At 33.2% G+C, this 16019-nt stretch overlaps 1 protein-coding gene across 1 annotated transcript; it reads right to left on the reverse strand.

The window, feature by feature from the left end:
• Positions 1 to 4185: 4185 nt before the first annotated feature.
• LOC128203735 (acetyl-coenzyme A transporter 1-like) lies at positions 4186 to 15658 on the reverse strand. The gene is made up of 9 exons (XM_052905262.1): positions 15526 to 15658; positions 12371 to 13001; positions 11619 to 11773; positions 10444 to 10628; positions 9400 to 9584; positions 8965 to 9085; positions 8467 to 8575; positions 6563 to 6669; positions 4186 to 5698 (listed from the first exon to the last, which is right to left on the reverse strand). The coding sequence occupies exons 2-9, from the start codon at positions 12949 to 12951 to the stop codon at positions 5534 to 5536; spliced, it is 1608 nt and encodes a 535-aa protein (XP_052761222.1). The 5' UTR covers positions 12952 to 13001; positions 15526 to 15658; the 3' UTR covers positions 4186 to 5533.
• Positions 15659 to 16019: the final 361 nt, after the last annotated feature.

A 16019-nucleotide genomic window follows, 5' to 3' on the forward strand; every position in this document is an offset into this window, starting at 1 on the left:
ATCTAGAATATTAAAACTGTCAGAGCGAAATCAAAACGCTACATATTTTTTATGCATTTTACATGTTGTGCTTTTGACGTAGAGATTATTTACTGCTGATGTTGATATATATATCTTGCCGTTACAATGCTTAGTGCTTCAATTTGTTAGCAAACATCATTTGTGTGTGTCTGATGTTATCATATAATGCTTATATGGCTTGCCAAGTTTACGATATTTTTCATTACTACAGAGTAAACATCCAACAGCGATATATACATAATAAATTTCAATTTTTCATTCAACATTTCACTTGTAATGATAATTATGGATAATGATTTTTGGTAATGATAAAATAGATTACGGCAGATTCTTTCTACTGCAGCTCTGCTGAAAATTGACATTCTTAGCATGTTCAGACTCAAATTAGGATATTTTTTTTCTGCTGTTTCTCTCAAATAAATTTATTTGCAGTATAAATATATATCAGTATATATATATGGCTCATTTAAATCCGCCCAAGAATCAACTTAGGGCCATATAAACCATTAATAAGTAGATTTATATATGTAATAAATACAGCTTCAACAAAGTACATGTATTTTAAATTCACTTGTATCAAATATATATATATACTGTCATACTATATATACTGTCATACTATATATACTGTCATACTATATATACTGTCATACTATATATACTATCATACTATATATACTGTCATACTATATATACTGTCATACTATATATACTGTCATACTATATATACTATCATACTATATATACTATCATACTATATATACTGTCATACTATATATACTGTCATACTATATATACTGTCATACTATATATACTGTCATACTATATATACTGTCATACTATATATACTGTCATACTATATATACTATCATACTATATATACTATCATACTATATATACTGTCATACTATATATACTGTCATACTATATATACTGTCATACTATATATACTGTCATACTATATATACTGTCATACTATATATACTGTCATACTATATATACTGTCATACTATATATACTGTCATACTATATATACTGTCATACTATATATACTGTCATACTATATATACTGTCATACTATATATACTGTCATACTATATATACTGTCATACTATATATACTGTCATACTATATATACTGTCATACTATATATACTGTCATACTATATATACTGTCATACTATATATACTGTCATACTATATATACTGTCATACTATATATACTATCATACTATATATACTGTCATACTATATATACTATCAGGGTTGATTTCAAGTACCGAATGTTCTGCCCTCATTTGCGTTTAAAGCAAAGCAGCAAATTTTGTACCTTAAATCTCCAGTAACAAGTGAATGAAAGAAACGGATTCATAAATATTTTTAGATATATTATAATGACACTTTATAACACAAAGGTGCCTGTATAAACAAAATCTTCAAGTCAAATTATTGACGGTGATTCCATTAGTTACGACCTTATGGGATTTTATACCAGGTTAAAAGTACAGAAAATACAGTACGACACTGAAAGGTTTTCTGATTTTACCAAAATAATACTTTTAATTTTATTGTCAATGTCGGGCTGTAAAATGTCTCAATTTCTTTGAAGCACTTTTGAAATAAATTGTCAATTAAAATCAAAGAACGCTGGATGTTGAAAATTGGGAGAAATGAACAATTTTAATCAGCAATAAAACATCTCATTGTAAAGTGTGTTTAAAGGGTATTCTTAAAGAACTAAAATTCAACTCTGTAAGCTTAAAGTTATATAAAAGTTACGTGTATATATATATGTATAGAAAAAATTTAGGTATTGTCCCTGAGCATGGGTACACTGTTAACTGCCAAGATTTCAGCAGCCATTTATAAACCTGTGAGAGGTTGTCTGTAGGTTTTAGTTAACTTTTGGCTAATTTGCATATTAAAAAATTTGTTTGGCTAATAGTAAGTTTTGGATAAATATTGACCAATCAATGAACATTTTGGCTAACCTAACCACAGAATTTACCATTTTCATACAATTGGCTGCAGGTTGAAACCAATTCTTGTAAATACTTGATATCCAAAGCCTGTAATAATTAACTTAGCAAGGCATACTCGCCAAGCTGGTCATAAAATCATGTTCACAATGTATTTTTGCATTGTCATGCCCCATATTTGGTTTCAAATAGTGAGTTTTCAGCACTCAAAGATATTTTTTGCAGGGGTATGTGCAAAATTCCCCCCCCCCATGGTTTATGGAGATTTATGATTTTTTATGATCCAGTGAGGTTTCATTAACAGTTTCACATACATGTATATAGACACAATTTACCACAACTAATATATTTCAAAACATCCAGGTGTCTGTTTCAATGAAGTTTAAGTTGAGTTGAGTCGTAAATTGAAATAATCTTAAGGGAGTGTACTATTTTCATCATATGGCTACGGTACATATTTTTTGTGCATTGAAATTGGGCCAGTTGTGGAAAAAGAAAAAAACAACTTGTTGCCATTTATGATGTTTATACAGATTTATAACTAAGGGGACCATCTTGTCAAAGATTTTATCGTAGGATTGAAATTTTTCATAAATTGTTATCGGATTAAATGAGATATATTTTCAACCAGAGAGTTTGGCTTGAAATATGACACTATGCTTATTTCTATATAGAAGTTAAATATTGTTTCTTACGTACACTCCGGAATAAGGTCCCAAATTATCTTGAATGGACTCGGCGCCAGAATCATATATTTGTGCATAACGTGAGTTGAAAGATGAAAATGTTAACATTGTATCATATTTATCTTGCTTATTACCTTACCTGAACTAACAATTCTATGCATTTATTTTTGTTATCTCCTATAAACATGCTTTATGTGATATTATAGGTATTAGTGTTAATGACTAAATAATCTTGTTATTCATGAAAAACAATAAAATCAAACTGATATTTTGTAATTGTTTGTTTATTCTCCAACTCCATTGCCAACAGGTTACCTGTAACAGGGGAGTTTTTAAGGTTCGCCCACCCTTATTGGCTGCTATATGGCTTGACCCCAACTTATCCCTCTTGCAGTATAAAGGGGAATTTGCAAGACTTGGACGGAAATTAGCCTCATCCTTGAATGAGGTATAATACACCAAAGAATATCTTGAACAAACAAAGTAGTTACTATAGATCAAATAATGGCATCTTAACATGATCAAACTAAAGATGGATCAGCTTTGGTTAAATGGGAACTGACCAGGATCTCTTTTTGTTTTTGAACACATATTTTTGTGACATGCCTCATTGAAGAGACATATTTGTGTGACATGCCACATTGAAGTGGCCATTTGTGTGACATGCCACATTGAAGCGACACACATTGAAGAGACATATTTGTGTGACATGCCTCATTGAAGCGACACACATTGAAGAGACATATTTGTGTGACATGCCACACTGAAGTGGCCATTTGTGTGACATTCCATATCGAAGCAACATATTTGTGTGACATGCCTCATTTTAGCGACATATTTGTGTGACATGCCTCATTGTAGCAACATATTTGTGTGACATGCCACATTGAAGTGGCCATTTGTGTGACATTCCTCATCGAAGCGACATATTTGTGTGACATGCCTCATTGAAGCAACCTATTTGAATGACATGCCTCATTGTAGCAACATATTTGTGTGACATGCCTCATTGAAGTGACCTATTTGAATGACATGCGTCATTGTAGAGACATATTTGTGTGACATGCTTCATTAAAGCGACACGCATTGAAGAGACATATTTGTGTGACATGCCACATTGAAGTGGCCGTGTGACATTCCTCATCGAAGCGACATATTTGTGTGACATGCCTCATTGAAGCAACATATTTGTGTGACATGCCTCATTGAAGCAACATATTTGTGTGACGTGCCACATTGAAGTGACATATTTGTGTGACGTGCCACATTGAAGTGACATATTTGTGTGATGTGACTCATTGAAACAACCATGTGTGACATGCCTCATTGAAGCAACATATTTCTGTGACCTATTCCTCCAAATCACAAACAAATCTACTCTCTGAACTCCAAGGTGTAAATGTCTTAATGTGACCTTTACCTTTGTGGTAAAGAACACAAATCTAGCCTCAATATGGTAAGGAACAATCAATATTTCAAAAAAACAATAAGAAAGGAAAATATGTTTCTTTTGTTTATTTGGAATGAGTTGCATGTTAATTCACATGAAAAGAGCTTGAAACACATAGTTTAAAGATTGCATTTGAAATAACATTGAACACACAGATAAACACTCATTGAAGAAAAATTCCATAACAAAACTTTTTTAAATATATGTTACTGTGCTACCAACAACAAAAGGATTCAACTGTTTTGATTAAATCACTTATATAACCCTGTTGCTCAGAACTAGATAAACGTTATGAATTTACACAAAATAAGCTTATTTTGTACCTATAATCAAGAAACAAGTCATTTTTGTCATAAAAAAGGCACACTTGTTACATAAATAAAAAAGTGAACACTTGTTCACAGTTATCTTTCTTTAAAATTTGATAAAATCTATGAATTTCTCAATGCCGCTTGGTACTTAAATAGCACTTTATGACCTCATCTATAAAACATACCGATGCCCATTTGAATTTAAAGAAATTTGCTCAAGATAGAATGGTCCCATTGAAATTCACACAAACTTGCTTACTGCAAGAGCGTATGATGAAAGAACACTTTTCTGTCGTTCTGTATCATGTTGAGCTTGGTGTGTAAACAGGTTTCCATCATGACTGAGCAGTGATTGCATCTTTATTCACTAAATGAGACATTATACAGGTTGTCAGAAAAACTTCCTATCCTAATATTCATTTCAATTATAGCCCTCCATTGATAAATTCCATGATTTAATGCACTGTTTGTAGTTTTTAAGAAAATTGCAGCACATAATGATCACACAATATTTCCTGGAATTTTCAATCCAGAAATAACGTCAAAAATTGATCACTTTTTTATTTTATTTTCTTGAATATAAACAAAATAAAGCAGTTAGATTTTTTATAAAATTATTATGCATTCTATAATATGATTTTTCCCCTGAATCCTTCTATAATCAATTCATTATCAATTATTAAAATAAACTGCAGTACTCCGCAATGACAGTGGCATGACAATAGTATGATCTGTATATGTCAGAACTGCTACTGTATTTTCATTATCCGATATCAAAAAATATATTGATGATCATATAATCAAAATAAATATTAATTGCACAGACATGTTCAGCAAAATGTATATCAACAATGAACTTGTTTTTTATACGGAAAAAACAACATACAACCAATTCATGTTTTTTGGCTGAGCAATATTTGAATGAATAAAAATGAATGACGCCCTATATTGGCACACAGATTCAGGACTCCTAAATGTTTCTTTCAACATAAAAAAGAATGCCTACAAATAAATAAAGAAGTTTATATATTTATTTAAATCTGATAAAATTAATAACATTTCATACCCTATAAACAACTATTTAACATTATGAATTAGTCACTTTCCAAGCTTTTAAATCTAGAGCGTCCAATTCTTGTACTCGTCTCTTTCTCCACATTAGCCAGAGAAATCCTATAAATACGCATACAAATGACTCGATGTAAAATCCGTCCAATGTTGTTTCACAGTGGCCTCCTGCCTCCTTGCACAACTGAAAAAAATACACACAAAATTAATGCCAAGCAATAGTTGATGTAAACGAGTCTTAAAACTTACCCCAAAGGCAAATCTTGCCACATAAATGGGGCATAAGTGTTGGCGCAAATGTTTTACCACCCGTAATGCATGTTCAAACAGCTAAATAACCAACTTTATCAACTTTATGGATAAGAAAACATGATTTATGCAGATATTTCCCTCAGAGGCCCTCTAAAAACAATTAATTAATTTATAATGCGATCCTACTGGCAGAAAACATGTGTACAAACACTCCTTATGTCAAATTTTTTTTTAATGAACCTGTATAATTTATGTGGTGAAGTTAAAATGGTTATCTGTGAAAGGTTAGGGCAAACAAGAGGTTGAAAATGACAGTAGCTGGAAGTGTATGGAATATTGCATATTTTTACTATCAATTTTCGAGAATGATTTCAATACGAATATAAATACGTGCAAATTTCATACATGCCATATTTTGGAAATCTTCTCCCTGGATTTTGCTCAAGAAAGGAAAGGATTCTGCCTTGAATTTTATGTTCTGCATTTATAAGCATTTTATTTGAACTAGCATTTTTTCACATTGAAAAGAACTGTAATTATTATGTATGTGTAGGTAGGGAGAATGTATTATATAAGCATACAATGTAATATTATACCTGGTAATCTACATTTTTCCCAATCACACACACAATCATTTTTTATATTTCAAAAAAATAGGTAAGATTGGAGTTAAAAACAACCAAGAGATATAACATGTATGCCCTATGTCCTTATCATATCATATACGAAACATAATCCAATGAGTATATTTGTTTCATTTGAAATTCATTTAAATGTAAGGTATAGTTATAATTACATGAGAAGCATCGGATGTATGGCAGGACTGTCCGACAGCGCCCTCGCATGACTTCCATGTTATAGAGTCTACTACCCACAAGGCCACAGTGGCTGGCCAGTTGCCCCCTGAATAATATAAAGAAAAGGGTTAAAATGATAAACAAATGAATAGACATTGGGTTTTTTACGTACAGTAGAATAGAAAACTTATAGGCCATCTTATCATAAAAATATCGAAGACAATCCATTTTTTGAACGAGAGTGTCAAAAATGTCATTAAAATATTTAAATTTTCCTTACATGTAAGTACTTTTTCCCAGCCAAAAATACTTAATATACAAGAAGCTCAGAATAACAAAGATTAAAGAAATAAAAAAAATAATCATTAATCAATTCACCCTTAAAGGCAACAAAGTTAATCTACAAAAATACAATCATTTTATCACTAATTTGTGTTTTAGTAGGTTAAAAGAAGCATCCGCACTTGAGTTTGGAGGTGTTGAATTTCTGTAACTCAAAATACTTTCTCAGTACATATTTTACTGATATTTTCACATGTAATAAAAGCATACCGTAAATGACTGGGTATTAGACGCACTTTTTTCCCTCAGATTTTGATGCAAAAAAATGCCTGCGTATAATACCCAGTAACAATTTTTTGAACTTTTTTTCTGATGTCAATTTCAAGCCGAGAGTTTGTTTAGATTTATGTAGAAAGGGATGTTACTCGCGTTTATAATTTCAACAAAAATATTTTATATTTGGACACCCATAATTATTTCCCAAAATAATTTATTTTGCATACCTAATTTTCGGACACCCAAAGGACATCAATCATAACTTTCATAGTTACCAAGTTTCACAGACGAAGAATATTGATTTTTATCTTTACACTGCCTGGCTAGATTACCTAACTGTATACAACACTGTGACAATTTAATTAGTTACTACCCATCCTAAACGATTTATTGCCTGTTGAAAAGGAAGTGTGATATATTTATTTGAGGATTAAACAAACAACAAGGGCAATCAAGGGATTAAGAAAACATCGACATGGCATGTTTGTAAAACGATCTGCCAATAAGCTTTCAAACTTGTACCACACTTATAGACTATATGAAGCAATAATCGTACAGTTATACATTAATCCTGCACAGCAATGTCCATGCTCTCCACGAGATCCTCGTGGGCATAACTGTAAGTTATGTGACGTCACACAGTGTGACTCTTTGATCTGAAGCCGATAGAATGTGTTTATTCAGTTCAGTGCATGTATAAAATGGTGTTTTAATTAACTTCATGAAGGATTTACACTTATATGCGTAATAAATAAGTTTATGACCATTGATTACTACGGATAAATTAATAAGTGGTAAAAAGCAAACATGAAGAAAAAAGGCAGGTTAAACAAACATGTAAATAAAATGTAAAAATGATAATTTTCTATGTATTCGGAGAGCGAAAAAAATAATTAATTTATGGTGTCCGAACTCTTGTGAATTACGGTATTCAATATTATTTTGAATAATAAATTGAATTAAACAATAATCAAACTTACATATAAAAAAGCAAAGTTGGGCACTGTCAAAATATTTTTTGCTTAACATAACTTTTCAATCTCGACAGTATGGTTTTAAAGATAACCATCGCCATTTTCACGAAAAAAAATATTTTTTGTCACTGTCAACAAACATGGTGGCTGAAAATGCCGGACGATTTTGACATTTTTTCTATGCGTCTTTTAACCAAAAACATAGATTAAAAGTTTTTTTCTCGGATTTTTCACAGATTTTTTTCCCTGCGTCTAATACCCCCTATCGTCTTATAACCAGTCATTTACGGTAAGATATGTGTTGGGTTTTTTAAGTTGGAGAGCAGATAACTCATATTTACTATTTAAACCAAGTTTGACTGGGTGGTTACCTAGGTTAGCAACTGTATTGAGGAGGGTCATGTATGTGCCACCGATGACCGGGTCACTGACTTTAGCATGAAACCCCATCTGTGATACAAACATGCAGTACACGAACACCTGCAAATAGAAAAGTACACACAGTATTACTTTAAATTCCAAATCAAAATACAATGTACAATGAATTTAGAATAATACAAACCTTAGACTCATTTCAACATCTCACAAATCCACATATAAAGGGGAAATGACATCAATGTCACAAATAAAATGACCAGCTTATTTAATAATAAAATACTTCTATATAAATTTAAATCATGCACTTGCGTTCATTATTATGGTACAAAACATTGGCTTACGGTAAGCCGAAAGGTTTTATTTTACACATAATTGCTGTCATTTAAATAAAAAGCTCAAAACTCATGATCAGTTATATATCCGAAATCAAATTGCCATTTCTTCAAATCATATTTCATTTCAAAATGAATCTGAGGATATTAAACTCTTACCTGGTGAACCATATAACTGGCCAGAATGAGTAGATAGAAGTACATGGGAAATTCTCCTGGAGCTGTCTGAACTGAGTGAGCCAGGTACACTATATAGGCGTACACCAGTCCTATAAGTATCCTGAAATACAGAGAATGAGTGGATAGAAGTACATGTATTTATGTTACTTGGGCTTGTCTGAACTGAGTGTTCGAGATAAACAACATGCACACAAGTAAATCCAAATGAATATGTGCTTAGACTGGCTACCTTATTGACTGAGAACGTTACTTATCAACACTTTTGGCAAATTTTAAGGTGCATTTTGATATCACGATAGGACAATTTTTGTACAGAATGAAGTGTGTGACTGCATCAATAACTTCAAAGCAATTGACATCATTCTTTGTTTCTTAACAAGCAGAAACATTGCCATTTACTATAATATTCCTTACCTCGGGGGGATAGCCCATAGGAATAGGTTCATAGGCCGAGGTCCAGAGGTGTATCTGGAGATTATGAGGGGAAGGATGATTTGAACAGGCACCAACGGAACTGCAAACATCGCCAGTGTGGTTTTGGGCATCCCAGCTTCAATCAATTTTAGCCCAGACAGGGAATCTGCAGCCGCAAAGGCCACCTTTGGAAATACACAGTAATGTTATTAGATGCATGATAATGTCTGTCTTGTTACTCATTTTGGCAAACATTTCCTTGCGTGCCAATATCTGTGACTTGACATCGCGAGAATTAGATTGAACAGGTAATCCACATGATTTGATGAGTTGCCTGTTTGGAGCACCCATCATGGTCAAACCAATACAAATTTAAAGAAAAAAGGGGAAAAATGTTGTTATTTCATAAATTTGTCTGCTAGTTATAGTACCCTAATAATAAGTAAGCCAACAGTTTACTAGATCTTAATATTAAAGGGGCATAAACCCTGATAATAAATACTGGAAAACGATGGACAAGACATATAATGTACCTACAAATTTTTAATAAAAAGGAGGAATGATTCTGCGGTTACTGAGGCAATTTACACCCTGGATGAACTTGACACAGACATTATATCCACAAATTTTGTCACTGAGTTTCCCTACGATGCCGACTATTGATGTAATTCCCCCTACTTTATGATCAAACTTGACCGATACATTATACTGGTACTCACACTCTCACCAAGTTTCACCATAATTGGATAATACATACTCCGATATTGTCTACTCAAGGTTTTGTTGACGTCAACCTTGTTTACAAGTAATACCTGTATGTCGCCTTTTCAGGCCAGGCAACACAAGAAGAGAAACTTTTCATTAAACATTGATTCTTGATTCGCAATCATCAAGAAATTTTGTGACCTTTTTGTGGATGGAAACCTTTTAAACATATGACTAAGTGCCAAGCATCTGGAGTTCCTGCTGTGTGATTAACTTTTACAAATCTTCCTTAAGGGAGACAGAACAAGGAAATATGTCTTTCAACTGTTTAAGCCATACCTTTGCAGTAAGAAGCACAATGCAGTGTGAGATAACCGGCTTCAGTTTGATGACCTGATATAGGTGCTTGTATGTGTCAATTATTCCTGTGTCCGGGTCAACTTCCGGGTCAACCTTTTCCGATTTAAAAATCCACACCAAAGTTGTTGTTATGAAGAATACGATGCCCCAAAAGTACAGGAAACCTGTGAAATAAAGTGAGATACATGTATGTATAATCATCTTTAAATTAATAATACTATAAAAAAAAAGCCTTTATGACATGACAGACCAGACATTTTAGTCATTTAAAACTTGTTCTAATTACAACCAAGCTTATATACATTCTAGGAAATATATTTAATTATAAATATGAAGAACTTAACCTCAATCATGAAGAGTCATGTCAAATCAAGTTTGTTTTTTTTTAAAAAGTCAACGCTCATCTAATTTTCAGTTTAAACATATATTTTACAACGATTGTGAAGAAAGTTATGATAAATTATACTAAGTCACTCTCTTCGACATGATAAGGCGTGAGAGTGTGGTCTTGGGTTGTGGGGAAACCGGAGTACCCGGAGAAAACCCGCTTGACTGGCTTGGTGACCACTAACCAAACTCACATGCGCCCAGGCCGGAAACCAAGCCTGGGTTGCCTCGGTGAGAAGCAATATGCACTAACCACTGCGCTAACCAGACAATGTCTATTTTTTGTTTGTAGTAGAACAAGGGGGATAATTCTTCAATTATCAAAGTTACCAGCCTTGCTATACATGAGCTTATTGTTTCTTGCAACATGTGTACCAGCTTTCATTTAGAAATAATATCTAAAGAAAATGTGAGTCATGGCTAAGGCTAAAGATTTTGCATGATGATGATGCTGAAGATGACACTTAAGCTAGCATTATACCCATCTTTGTAAACCAGACAAGCTGAACAATACCCAAGAAATTAAAACAGGAGTAACATCCTGAATGCAATAATGAGGCTCTGACAGTATCGCATTCAGGATGGTACACTTGTTTTAATTGCAGTGAACTAGTATCATAAGCACAAATCAAGTGATAACTTTTTCTCTCTCAAAATATCAAGTCACTAACATACCTGTACGCAAAACAAATTATTTTTAATAAAAATGTTCTATTTATGAAAACTAGGATCTCTTTGTATGATATAGTGTCTTTCCCATGACTTACTAGCGAGAGTAACCATGCCCACATCCTGTGGCTCGGAGCGGAGATACTTGTTACAGAAGTCAGCAGACTCAAGGGCCATAAATAGCACATTGCCAAGGAAAAATCCCGCTGTTTGTCCCACTGTGTTACAGGTACTGGCCCAGCCAACATTCCGCCTGAAATAGCACATAATTTAACAGACCTAACTTTCTATTTAGAATACAACCTACATTTTCAGCCAATGAAATAACAGTTATAGGCAATCATTAACTTAAGTACTAAGATAAATCATAAAGAATTTCAACTTTCGCGTGTTTAAGGATCCACCTACTGCCACTCATCTTATACACACAACACCCATTCTTAATAATTAAGATTCTACTTCATGTCATCTAACTACTACAAATCATAAATGATTTATTTAAAAAAATGTATAAGGTAAAATTGTGATACTATATTATACCCTTACAATACTTGTTGATAAATTTATACAAAGGCACAAAGTAAGCCATAGGAATAACATTAATGGTTAATTAAAGATGGTACAGTTTGGTAGGATGGTATAGTTTTTTGTTTAATTCACAGCAAACTGATATACATGTAAATGAATGATCAGTCTGTTTTTTATTATAAGAAATCTGCAATGATACTGCATTGAATATGTCAGATTTTGCTACTATTGGTTTATCTGCACAAGATTATTTTGTTTCCAAAGGCACCAAGGACCAGTGTAGTAATTTATGGGTATGAAGATCTGATGTTTTTCCTCTTACCTTTTAAGCATAGTGAGAGCCCAGCCGTCGACAGCAATATCCTGAGTAGCTGCTAGAAAATTCAGACAGAAGAACACAGCTGTTAGTGTAAGTATATCAACGTGTGCTTCCGCTTCGGCTTCCAGGCCGAGAAGTCCATCTATCCTTGTAGACAACACTAGCATGAAGATTCCTATCAGGTACTGGGTGGGAACTAACCAAGTCTTTCTGCGCCCAAACCAATGAAGGTAAAGAGAGTCAACCAAAGGTGCCCAAAGCAGCTTTATGCTGAACGGCCAATATATAAAGCTGAATTTTGCTTGGTCTTTATAGCTGACTTTACGGCTCTGCAGCAACATGGGTATACTGCCGCCAAGTCCCAGTGGAATGCCTTGGAGCACATAGAGAAATGTTAACAGAGCGACATTCCCATAATCCCCCTGTAATCCTCTTCTGTCTATTTTCCCGTACTTGTCCATACCATCATCAGTCTCAACCGTAAATTTCCTGTCGTTTGTTACATTTAGGCCATCTTCAGACTTTTCCTTTCCACGTTTAGCATTCAGTCTTGTTTGTGGACGACGTGAAGATTTTTCTGACATCTTACATGTGTTCCTTCACAACAGTTTTTCCTCACCTCTTACCAAAATCTCTGAAAACATTAAGCAAAAAGTTAATATTTCTAACAAATAATGTAACATCAGCCAAGACTTCCATGCATAATGTGCATGTAGGCCCAGTTATGAATATTTTTATAAAACTTTACATAGTTCACTGTCGAGGCCTAAATATGATTCCACAGTAACAATGGCTGTTTAAAGTCAACAGTTTAACAACCAAGGACGCATTTTAGTAAAATTTATGCTCAAGTTGATCAACATGTTATAAAACTTACAGCTCATATCTTGAACAAAGAAACAGTCATAAATATCTCAAGTATAATTTTCTTTTGTTCACCATTAAATATAACTAAAAAAAAAATTCTTTAGTGCAAATCAGCTGAATGCATGGGACTTGACGGGCCACATACTGATGACTTTGATATAATCATGGACATGAAAAGCATTAGGTACAAAAGCAAAATGTTTTTCAATAATTATTCGATAGTTTCAAGTTTGAAAATCCCCACAAACACTGCTAATAATCCTGCAGAGATTGGCGATAACATAGTTTTTATACAGCTTGTCCTTGGTTAAGCTGTTTAGGGTCTGCAGTCCACCAAGTATTGGTTAAGGTGGCAACCCACTTATAACATTAAGTCATAATTGAACACTTCTGGGGACCTCCGAACTTATCAGTCTCATTATCACAAAGCTAATCAAGAGTGTGGTCTTGTGTTGTGGGGGGGGGGAGGGGGACTGGAGATGTGTAGTGTGAATGGTTAAGAACCAGTCGCACTGTTAGCTCAGTTGGTTAGAGTGGGGTCCGTTAATATATTGACTTAGTTAGGAATATATCTGACTTTGCTAGGCTTTGCTAGACCATGCTTCGGCTCGACCTTGCTCAACGTAGATTGAATTTGATATTGTAGCATACAAGTATGCTTAATGTTCGTTCCCATAACAACAATTACTCAATAAAGACAACTTTTTTTAGATTTAAATCTTACTTATGAGTGTTAATTCATTGACTTTGTTCAAAATATCCCTGACTTTGCTAGAATTTGCTTGACCTTGCTCGATGTAGCTTGAATTAGAAATTGTATCGGGCAAGTATGCCTAATTTTTGATTCATAAAGTCATTTATTCAACAAAGACATCTGAATTTGCTAGGCTTTGCTCTAGGCTTTGCTAGACCTTGCTCGACGTAACTTGATATTGTAGCATGCAAGTATGCCAAATTTTCGTTCCAATAACGTCAATTATTCAACAAAGACATCCTTTTTTATTTGAATATTACTTAAAAATGTTAATATATTGACTTTGTTCAGAATAAATCTGAATTTGCTAGGCTTTGCTAGACTTTGCTCGACGTAGCTTGAATTTGATATTGTAGCATGCAAGTACATGTATGCCAAATTTTCATTCCAATAACGTCAATTATTCAACAAAGACATCCTTTTGTATTTGAATATTACTTAAAAATGTTTATATATTGACTTTGTTCAGAATAAATCTGAATTTGCTAGGCTTTGCTAGACTTTGCTTGACGTAGCTTGAATATGATATTGTAGCATGCAAGTGTGCCAAATTTTCGTTCCAATAACGTCAATTATTCAACAAAGACATCCTTTTGTATTCTGTATTTGAATATTACTTCTGAGTGTTAATATATTGACTTTGTTCAGAATAAATTGAACTTTGTTCAGAATATATCTGACTTTGCTAGGCTTTGCTTCGGCTTGACCTTGCTCGACGTAGCTTGAATAAGTTATAGTAGCATGCATGTATGCATATATTTTGTTCTCATAAGAACAATTATCCAACAAAGACATTTTTTTTTAACATTTATATCTTGCTATGAGTGTTAATTCATTGACTAGGTTCAAAATATCTCTGACTTTACTAGGCTTTGCTTGACTTTGCTAGACGTAGCTTGGATTAGAAATTGTAACGTGAAAGTATACGGTATTTTATTTCTCATAAAGTCATTTATTCAACAAAGACATCTTTTTGTATTTTAATATTACTTATGCATGTTAAGTCATTGAATTTGTACAAAATAAAACTGACTTTGCTTCAATTTACTCGACTTTGCTTGACTCAGATATTGTATCATGCAGATATCATGCAAATATGCCTTATTCTCGTTCACAATGAGTCATTAATACGATAAAGTCATCTTTGGATTAAATAACGATTATAAGTCCTACTAAACTTACTTTGTTAAAAAAATAATGACTTTGCTTGACTTTGCTAGGCTTTGCTTGACTTTGCTAGGCTTTGCAGTGTTTAGTACTAGTAGGACGGACGTGCTAGTTGAACCACTTTTCCTGTCAGGTTTTCTTTAGAAATCAGAACCCGGAGAAAACCATATAAGATTGTGAAAACAAACCAATTTAACATAACATATATTATTTAAACATCATTACTTCGCATTGATTGTTTAACAGCTGTACTGGTACCTGTAGAAGTGTTTGTTTACATGATTTTGACAGTGAAACTGGACGCAAGTAAACAAATATTTTACACATAGAATCGAACAATACTAGGTAATTCTACTAAAAAAAGACTTGCCTGAATGGAATAATTTCGATGTAAAGCTAATAACTGCGTAGTGAATGAGGAAAATCAAGTAAATATAACTTGACGTGTCCTAAACTATACAAACATATGCCGGTGTTCTACAAAACATGCATCTTACTTTTATCGGTTACACTCTACTAATTTATTGAAGACTAATAATTATGTCTGGATTACCTGCCCTTCCATTGGATACATAGCTTATTTGAAATCATTAAATAGAACTCAGGGTATTACTAATTGGAATTTACAATCTATAGTTAAATCCTAGAATTCTCATCAGTGCTGACTGGGAGTAGGATGTAATTATTGGTCCCAGGTGCTGAGAAGCCATTATTTTATCTCTAAAATCACCATGCTTGAGGCAATAATGGGTTGGTTTTGTTAACAGACATCATGTAGCCAATTAAATTATGATTACCAGCTGTATAGTTAGGATTCAGATAAACATTTAACAGTGTAATACAGCTTGTTTTTTTTATCGCATA

The sequence above is a fragment of the Mya arenaria genome, chromosome 9 (genome assembly GCF_026914265.1).
Source record: "Mya arenaria isolate MELC-2E11 chromosome 9, ASM2691426v1".
Taxonomy (NCBI): Eukaryota; Metazoa; Mollusca; class Bivalvia; order Myida; family Myidae; genus Mya; species Mya arenaria.

What these genes read in the sequence shown, in the direction of transcription:
- LOC128203735 (XM_052905262.1), bottom strand. Translation starts at nt 12,951, where the DNA reads ATGTCAGAAAAATCTTCACGTCGTCCACAAACAAGACTGAATGCTAAA. An exon ending in GCTCTCACTATGCTTAAAAG is followed by an intron (nt 11,774 to 12,370) that starts GTAAGAGGAAAA and finishes GTGCTATTTCAG; the next exon opens with GCGGAATGTTGGCTGGGCCA. An exon ending in CCAGTTATATGGTTCACCAG is followed by an intron (nt 8,576 to 8,964) that starts GTAAGAGTTTAA and finishes TTCTATTTGCAG; the next exon opens with GTGTTCGTGTACTGCATGTT.